The sequence below is a fragment of the Nannospalax galili genome, unplaced genomic scaffold, assembly GCF_000622305.1.
Source record: "Nannospalax galili isolate Female #2095 unplaced genomic scaffold, S.galili_v1.0 scaffold267, whole genome shotgun sequence".
NCBI classification, from domain to species: domain Eukaryota; kingdom Metazoa; phylum Chordata; class Mammalia; order Rodentia; family Spalacidae; genus Nannospalax; species Nannospalax galili.
In genome coordinates this window covers 42,250-51,578 of record NW_008357518.1, presented here as the reverse complement: position 1 = coordinate 51,578, position 9,329 = coordinate 42,250, and the positions used below count along the sequence as shown (strand labels likewise).

At 42.7% G+C, this 9,329-nt stretch overlaps 1 protein-coding gene across 1 annotated transcript in view; it reads left to right on the top strand.

Moving 5' to 3' along the window:
* LOC103751674 (rho guanine nucleotide exchange factor 7) overlaps nt 1-9,329 on the top strand; it is a gene marked incomplete at its 3' end in the record, with an annotated part of 85,905 nt that overhangs the window by 43,126 nt on the left and 33,450 nt on the right. The window contains 1 exon segment of the mRNA XM_008855175.2: nt 6,256-6,342. Within this exon segment, the coding sequence (XP_008853397.2) occupies nt 6,256-6,342 (87 nt within the window).

Genomic DNA, 9,329 nt, shown 5'->3' with positions numbered 1-9,329 from the left:
TTCCCCTTCCTCCCCCTTCCTCCCCTTCCTTTCCTTTCCTTCCCTTCCTCCCCTTCCCTTCCTTCCCTTCCTTCCCTTCCTCCCCTCCCTCCCCTTCCCTCCCCTTCCCTTCCCTTCCTTCCCCTTTTCTTTTTTTTTTGAGATGGTGTCTTGCTGTGTTGCCTGGACTGGTCTCAAACATATCAGCTCAAGTGATCTACCTGTCAGTTTCTCAAACAGGTGGAACTACCTGTGTGTATGTACTTGCTTAAAACGTCATACTTTGGAATATGCACTTCCACCCAGTTCTTTGATTAGCTGATAATGGGTTTTAGAGGGCACCTCCAGAATGCAGGTTTTTGTGCCCTGGGACAAAGAATCAATAAAGACACACAAACAGTAGCAGCAAAGCAATGGACTTTCTTAAGAAAGGGTACACTTCCAAGGAAGTGGAGTGGAGCATGGGGACCTTTTTTGTGGAGGTCATTTGCATAGCCTTAGGCTTTTCCCAGGGGTATGTTAGTATATAATGAGCCAGTTGGTCATTCTTGGACATTTTGGAGTACCTCTGTGCCTGCCAGTGGCACAAGTTAGTTTTAGTCAGCCCAGGCAGAGATCAGGTGGGTTCCTGCTTTCCTCTTTGCCAACTGGTTTTTAAATTTTTATTTATTATTTTTGTGTGTGTGTATGAGTGTATTGCCTGCATATAAGTGCACCCATGTTGTGTAATGCCCACAGAGGTCAGAAGAGGGCATTGGGTTGACCTGGAACTGGAGTTATGGACTGTTGTTAGCGACTTGGAACTGAACCTGGGTCCTCTGTAAGAGCAGCCAGTGCTCTTAAACGCTGAGCCATTTCTCCAGACCCACTAACTGTGTTTTTTTTTTTTTTCATACACTTTTCATTCATAAGTCATTGCAAGGCTTTCTGGACCACAATGTCATCCTACTCTTCTGCCTCATCTTTACCCTTCCAGGCCCAACTGAGGTCACCATTCGTGTTGGTTGAACCTCTGACTCTCTCCTGTATCTTCAGCATTTTTACTTCTCTTGATTTGCTGCTGTGGCTCTGGGTACAGCTGTGTAGCTGCACATGTAGAGTGCAAGTCTTCCTGCTCACTGAGGCAGGGTCCTTATCCTCTCCCTGCCTTGCATTCAATATATATGATGCAATCTGCTGTGAAGCTGCAGCCCAGAAAATACTGATGAATTAATATATTATCCACTTGATTCAACAGTGCCATTAGGCTATTAGACTTAGATTGGAGATAAGACCAAAATGGTCAGCAATTTGTCCTAGGTAACACCTGTTTGTTACAGAGCTGGGAACTACTGACATAAAGTTTTGCCTCTGATTTGTTTTCCAAACAGCCATGTTCTCTGATGCTGCTAGCTACATGAACCCATGTACATGAACCAGGTTTCTCAAGGGTTATTATGCAGGTAGGGGAGTTTCAAGACAACCCAGGGGTAAACCCTCAACCTGCTTATGTACTCACCTAAAACTGATGGTGAAAAGGAACCTGGGACTACTGCTGCTGTCCCACCTCCCCTTTCATAATGGTCCTTCTTCTACTTCACACAAAAAGGCAGACCTTCACCCATTTGCTGTCTTCCTCAGGCGTATTGCTGAAAGATGGAAAACTTTCCTGCCATGTAACCAAGGGGTAATTAGAAAATCCAGGTAATAAAGAAAGCAATGTTGTTGAGAGTGTTTCAACTCAGTGATTCCCAATGACAGGATTTTGCAACTCTGGGTTTTCTAACTCTTAGCTTTCATAGAAATCAAAGGAGGCTGTAATGAAGCATTCACATTTTAAAATTTCATAATTTGCAGTAGGTGATATTTGGACTTTGGCTCTGTGACTCATCAAATGAAGTTATATCACAGAACTTTTTTCGTTTCCAGGTGCTATGGACACAGGTTTTCAACATGTGCATTTAAAAAAAACAGAAAAAGAACTAGGTAACACCTCTTAACAAAAATGGTAATCATCCATGGATAGACAAATTAAAATAAAATCTGGGCTGGGGAAATGGCTCAGTGGGTAAAGGGTACCTGTCACCAAGTCTGCCAATCTGAGTTTCATCCCTGGCATCCACATGGTAGAAGGAGAGAACTAACTCCCACATATTGTTTTCTGATTACTACACATGCCTACAACACAGATAAGTGTAATAAAAACATCCCCATATATCTCATTAATATATGCATCTCCAAGTACTTTTGCTTTTCATAGTTAACAATTATCAAAAATGGTAATATGCTGCTTCTACTATTTATATACTCATGACAGAAGAAAAAACTCAATCAGCCTTTTGGCTTCATAGTCTTAAGTGTAGAGATGGCTGTTAGTTTTGGTATGTTATATTCTATAAAGTTATCTCAAATATTGAACTGTCCATGACTACAACATTGATGTTAGGAGAAATACAGAATTAGGGTCCTGTTAGACTCTGGTCATAGTGCATATAATTTCTTGTATGTATTTGCTAGTGTGGTTGTGCATACAGGTGGTCATACTATTTTATCAACCAGTTAATATAACCTTATTTTATGTGCTTTTGAATACCACCAATTCAGTATGTATGCTATGAACGATATGCAGCATTTGTTTATAATAAAACACCATTGCCTGTACAGTACTGTGTAATGCACTATACCATGACTGTACTATGTACAGTCTTATGTACATAGTACATGTACTCAGAATGTTCATAAACAGTAAACACAGCACTGTGCACATATACTGGGTACTGCACAGTAAGGAATGCAAATGAAGTCCTGAGAAAAGCACTGAGCAAAGATCATTCAGTTAGTTTTATAGAAATGCTAACCAAAACTTTACTGTACAGGGAGCTTCAGGATGAGTATGGTTTGACCTCAGGACCTTGGCTTGCTCCCTAGGAGAGACCGAGACCTTAGGACTTTCATGTTCATAACATTCCCTCCCAAACTGCCCTAAGGCTAGAAGCACTGCTTCAGCCTTGTCTGCCTGAATTTTTAACCCCAAATCTTTAAGTATCTTGGAATAAGGGACAAATGCAGTGGCAGTGTGGCACGTGAGGCCACATTCAGGCATGGGGTCACAGCCCTTTGTGTCAGTAAATTTTTCCAAGGCAGAGTTCCATTCTGCTATTTTGGGCTGCTGTGAGAGGGACGATTGTTGGTTTCTTGGGCTGACTTTACTCAGTCCTGTTATCACGACTCTGAAGCTGTGTTTCATCATCTTGTACAGGTCTTCGTGAGTTCTACTGCATTTTCAGCTGAAATTTCTTCTATTTTTTTTCTTCATGTTAGAACCATCTCTATTTACTTTCTGTGTAATATGCATTGTTTTTGACACTTATTATGTTTTCTGTAATGCCCTCAAAGTCAACAAAATCTTTCACACACCTGGAACATTTTCCTGCTTGATGCTGCCCTAGACTGTACCAACATAACCAATAGTGTTGCATTTGGTGATGCATTTCAAGTAGTCTAACATGGTGATTTCCTCATAGGCCTCAAGTTTTGCAGACTTTATCAAACAACTGTCTCAGGTAATGTGCCTTGAAAGCTTTTGTTATGCTCTAACTGAGAGGCTGAATGAGAGATGGAGTATTTGGAGTCATGACAAGAACTTCTGCATTGGGGTGGACATTTTCAAGTTTTTGTGACAAAGACCTGGGTCACTGTTCAGAATTAATAAAACCTTGAAGACAAAGTTTTTGCCCTGTAGATAGTTCAACTTCTGGGATGAAGCACTTGTGGAACCAAACCCAGAATATTTAGGATGCCATCCATGGAGTTTTGTTCCACCTCCAGTGAAAGGGGCATGGAGTTGAGGTTTTTCCCTGTAAGTGATCGTGGGCTCTGAGTTCTGTGCAGCATTAGGGGCTTGCATTTAAAGTTGCTTGACACACAACAGTAAGGCTGCCTGATCTCAGATTCCTTTAAAGGGAGGAGCCTTAGAAGCCAGTTGCATCCCACAGGTTCATTTTCCAACATTCTTGTAAAACAAGCCAGTCTCATAAGCACTGAAAATCTGCTCTTCAATAAAGCCCTTTTCATAGATAATGCACAGAAAGTAGTTTCTGAATTCTTCTGTAGCCTTTTATCTGTAGAACTACCCTCAACCACAAGTCTAAAATTTTTCGCGTTCCATCTTTTCTTGACATGTGCCAGCTAGTCATCACAAGCTGAGAAGGATTTAATGTTTCTGACCCTGGTAACAGGACTGTAATCTTTCTTTGGCTTTCAACCTCACGACAATGCTGTCTACTCCACTTTTGTATTGATCATCTCACAAATCCACAAGTTTAGCTGCTTTTCCATCTTCTCCATAGCTTCATTCTGAACAGTTGACATTACCTTCGCACCTCTGGAACAGCCTCAGAAACAGACTGGTGTGTCTCCTCTCTTTTGTGGATGTCTCCTATTTTTGACTCACTAATACTGAACTCATGGCCAACAGCACTGTAACTCATGCTTGAACAAAGCTTGTCTGACAAACAGTTTTTTTTTTCCTGTAAGACAGATCACTACCTTCTTAGGCTTAGGAACCCTTACCAGCATTTTAGCTTATTTGGAGGCCATTTAAAAAGTGAAATCACCAACTAAGGTTAAAAAACAGAAAAAACAAAAAATGTGGCATTGAATAGACCGAGAAAGTGGCATTTTTTCAGTTTGTGAACTAAAACAGGAAAGCATCGCTTTGCTCAAGTCGAGCGGGAATGCAAATGTAAATCAATTGAAATTTTTTCACTGAGAGCATGCTATATGTATTTATTTTGGGGTTACAAGTGGTCAGGTTCACAAATAAGAGAATCTGGGAGTGATGTGGTATTGTGTTTGTATGGAAGGGTTTCTTGAAAAAAAAAAAGGACAATGTGGCCAAATGTGGCTAATATAAAATGTTGTAACAGTAGATTAGGACACAGTTCTCTGGGTAAGTGGAATGGGGATGAACTAAAGGGGAAGATAGTGTTTCTCTTTTAAAGAGTTTGTAAGCTTTTCAGATGGGGACATGGGTGTCATATCTCCTGTGTATTTAGATTTCATTGGCTATATTTTTGAAAAGGATGTCAAGTTTGAAATGCCATCATCAGAATGTGAGAAATTACATCATTTGCAACTGTCTAAAATTATGACAAGCAAATTCTTAGGTTCACTACTTAGTGCATAATCTTTGAAAATTCTTCTGGGAGAAAAGCAGCAAATAGAAGGCAGCTTGGTTTTGCCGTTTTACTCTTAAATTTCACTAAAAAACAAAAACACTGCTCAGTTTGGAGGGAAACACGGCAAGACTCCTTTCAAAGAACTTTTCAACTTGGGGCAGGGGGACTCATTTCATCTCTCTTGGTGTCTTTGAATATCCCGATTCTGACTTAAAAAATTTAAAGACCCAAGCACTTGGCAAATGAAATCACAGTATTCCTGAAAGCAGTTGGATGAATGCTGTGATTTCTCCCTACAGGGCGGGACAAAAATGCCGTGAATGTTCTCAGTGTTAAAATTGTGGATGATGGTTTAGCTTAAATGCCAGCAACACTTAATTCTTTGAATGCTCTTAAGAAAATTGCTTCTTTACCAAGTAAATCCTTAGATTTAAAAACAAAATGCATTTCTGGTTTCTTGGGGGTGGTGCAATTGTTCTAGTCACTGGTTCTGCTTCTGGTTACTTTAGTTTCTGGTATGGTCAGGAGCATAACACCGCAGCTCTACTGAGGATTCTACCTAAGACTGAAGGACCAGGCTCTAGGTCGGTGCCTTCCCTAGCTGGTCATGGCGCAGACCTGCGACGCCAAGCCTCTTCGCTGCTTTACCCACAGTACTGGCTATTCTGGCTAACCATTCACGAAGCACATGGCCTGTATCTGGGAAAAGAAAATCCGGCATTTAACCCCAATATGCATACTTTAATGTTATTCTAAGCTCTGGAAGCCAAAACTGCAACCTCCAGGAGTCTCGGTGGGAAAGAACGTTAGTCCTCTGGGACCCGGATGGGATGCTCAAGGCCGAATTCCGTGGGGCGCTTCCACGTAGGGGTGGGCGAGGCCGCGAGGAGGTGGCTTTCGTGAGGCCGAGGCTTCGCCTGTCTCACAGAGATCTACAGTAGACCGCCGAGGGAGAGGACCCAGTGCAGACCGGATGCGGCCGCGGGGGCGCGGTCTGACAACGTCACTTCCGGCGCAGGGCCCACTTCCGGGTGCGGGCAGGGGCGGAGACTGGTACAGCCTGAAGAAGGGGAGCGGGCAAGGAGAAGCGCCCGCTGAGCGCCGCTGTGTGTTGCAGGTCTACCCGGAGCCGCGGAGCGAGAGCGAGTGCCTGAGCAATATCCGCGAGTTCCTGCGCGCCTGCGGGGCCTCCCTGCGCCTGGAGGTGGGTAAGCGCGGCCGCGCGGGGCCGGGAGGTCGGGTCGGGGCGGGGACTCCTGGAGTCCGGCCCAGGGAAGAGTGGCCCGTGACGGTCGGGTCCGGGATCGCGGTCGCGGTTGCTATCACCGTGCCTTCGGGGCCGCTTGGCCCGATGTGGAGCGGGGCGCCGCGTCCTGGGAAGCGGCCCCCGGAGGCCGGCTCGCGGTGGGCCCTGGGGCCGAGGGGCCCCATGCCTTGTGCTGGTTTCTACGGGAACCTGTGGTTCTGTGAGTCGTGCACAGGCAGGCGGAGCATAGATAACCCTTGCTGGTCTGCGCCCGGGCACCTGTCCAGTCCTGAACTCTGCTCTTTGGGATTCCCCAGCACTGTCCAGGTCTGGCTCAAACCTCAGCAGGTGGTTAGTCAAGGCATGGACTGAAAAGAACTGGACCAGATCTTTCCTGGTTTCAAGCTTTCATCTGCGGCTGCAGGCTCGAAATTCGGCATTGTGACCGGAGGCACCCTATACCTCCACGCTCCCAATACATAATGCTTACGTTAGAGAACGCTTGAGTCCGGGACTGGAGTTTGTAAAACATGCTCTTGGGGGACAACTCTGCGGGGTGTCTTTTCCATGATGCATGATGTTTTGTGCTTAAACATCCTTTGTGGTCCTTCAGTATGATTTCTCCAGGGATGTCTTTCTTTCCTTGTTTAATAATTTGTAATTTGTCTTATTCCTGAGGCAATGACGTAGATCTAGAGACCAGCTAGCTTTGCTTTTATTAGGACCTTCAGGCTGATGTGCTTGCAGTCAGTTCTGTCGTTTGTCTGCTACTTTACCATTCTTACCAGGAGAGAACTGAAAGGCATTACATCCGGCTGCTAGACAGCATCACAAGCACTGTGATGACCCAGTATAGGTTTCCTTTTCTGGAAGGACATTGTCTTACCGTAGATTTCCGGGGAGAATTGCAGAAGTCATCTAATCATTGAGGGAAAGTTGTATGGAAAATTCATTTAATTGAATTGGGACACATAGCGATTTATAGAGATTATAAAGTATTACCATTTCTGTTAATATTTTATTTTTGATGTCCTGTAAATGCACCCATGTTGTGCAATGCCTGCAGAGATCAGAAGAGGGCATCAGATTCCCCTGAAACTGGAGTTATGGGAGGTTGTTAACTACCATGTGGGTGCTGGGAATTGAATCCGGGTCCTCTGCAAGAGCAACTAGTGCTCTTAACCACTGAACCATCTCTCCAGCCCCAAATTGAAGATCATTTTAACAGTCATTGCAAACTATTGTAAGAAAGTATTGCTTTAAAGGAAATTGAATGTTAAATCCTTATTTTTAATTACCCAAAGGGGAGGCCTTCACTGTGAGGCCTTCACTGGACATGTCCTAAGCGTCTAGAGCAGGCTCTGTACAAAGTAGGGACAGGTACTTCTTTGGGAAGTATTTGATTGATCATATGAGTTTGAAGTTTTAACTGATAGCAAGTAGGTTTCCTCTTAAAAAAATAAGTCTTATTGTGTGCTAATTTTAAAGAAATAAAATAATTTCTTTAAAATAATTATCACAGTAGAGGCAAATACTAGTATTCTTTGAAGGTTAATATGTCATAATTAAAACTCTTATTAATTACCTAGGAGATAATAAAAACAAGAAAACAGTACATGCAAAACCTCAGTTTGTTCAGCCATGGCTTTTTTAGGGAGTTTCCAGAATAAGGAACTCTGGTGTGGCGCTAACTCAGCCTTCAGCCTGTAACTGTGTGAGGAGAGAGGCCTGTGCAGGGAAAGACCTGGTCTTCCATCGAGAGAAATACATAGGGACTAGGGAGAGAAGAATCTTGTACCTTTGAACAATTCTAAGATTTACATGTTTAATTTCCACCAAGTTCTCTAAGGTAGGAGACAGACAACATTTTGAAATTCCAAATAGGAAACTTAAAACAGCTTAAATTCTATGTTAGCTTTTGTTCTTAGTTCTTAATATCAAGGTGCTTTTTTTCCCAGGTGTTGTTTCACACTCAATAAAGTTAATAAGAATGATATTGAAGCCAGGCATGGTGGTGCATGCCTTTAATATGAACACTCGGGAGACAGAGGCAGACAGATCTCTGTGGGATCAAGGCCAGTCATTAGCAAGTTTTAGGCCAGCTGGGGCTGCATATGAAACCCTGTCCAAAGATTTTTTGATAACATATATTTGCTAGTTCATTGCAAGTTTAATTTTTAAAAGTAATTTTCCAAATGTAAGAGTATTTAAGATGTGTGTGCATTAAAATAACTAATCCAGAGCCTAGAGGATGGCTCAGTGGGTAAAGGTGCTTGCAGCCAAGCCTGATGGCCTGAGTTTTGATCTTCTGGACCCATATAATGGAAGGAGAGAACAGACTCATGCAAATTGTCCTCTTACCTCCACAAATGTGCTGTAACACATGCATACACATACACACAAAAGTCAATGTAATAAAAAATAAACTATAATAACCATGTTGTTAAGTTTCTCTTAAATTATGAGGAGTTTAAACTTGCACACACATACACACAAACATGCATACACATACATACAAAATTTTTTCGTTAATACAGAAAAACTGAATACAACAATGCCAGTTTCCTTCCATTTGTATCTCAAAACCAGACATAGTTATGATGATGATGATGGTGATGATGATGATGATGATGATGGTGTGCTTTGAGTTTTGTGTGTAAGAGGACATGCCTCTGTAATTCTTAAGGTAAAATAGCTGCAGAGAAATAAAATTGTTCTAATTTTTTGCTCTATTGGACCCAAGTATATTATGTATGTATGTTTGTTCAGATGGTCACAGTATATTTGCTGCCAAATATTCCTGTTCAATATGCTATCTAATTGGACATAATGAGCTGTATGGAAGCAGGTGAACTGCAGCTAGCAAGAGCAAAGGCTACCTTCCTTAGGGTGGCTTTCCCCATCATACCTGTGGTACACGTACTGGCCTTTTATTTCAAGACCTA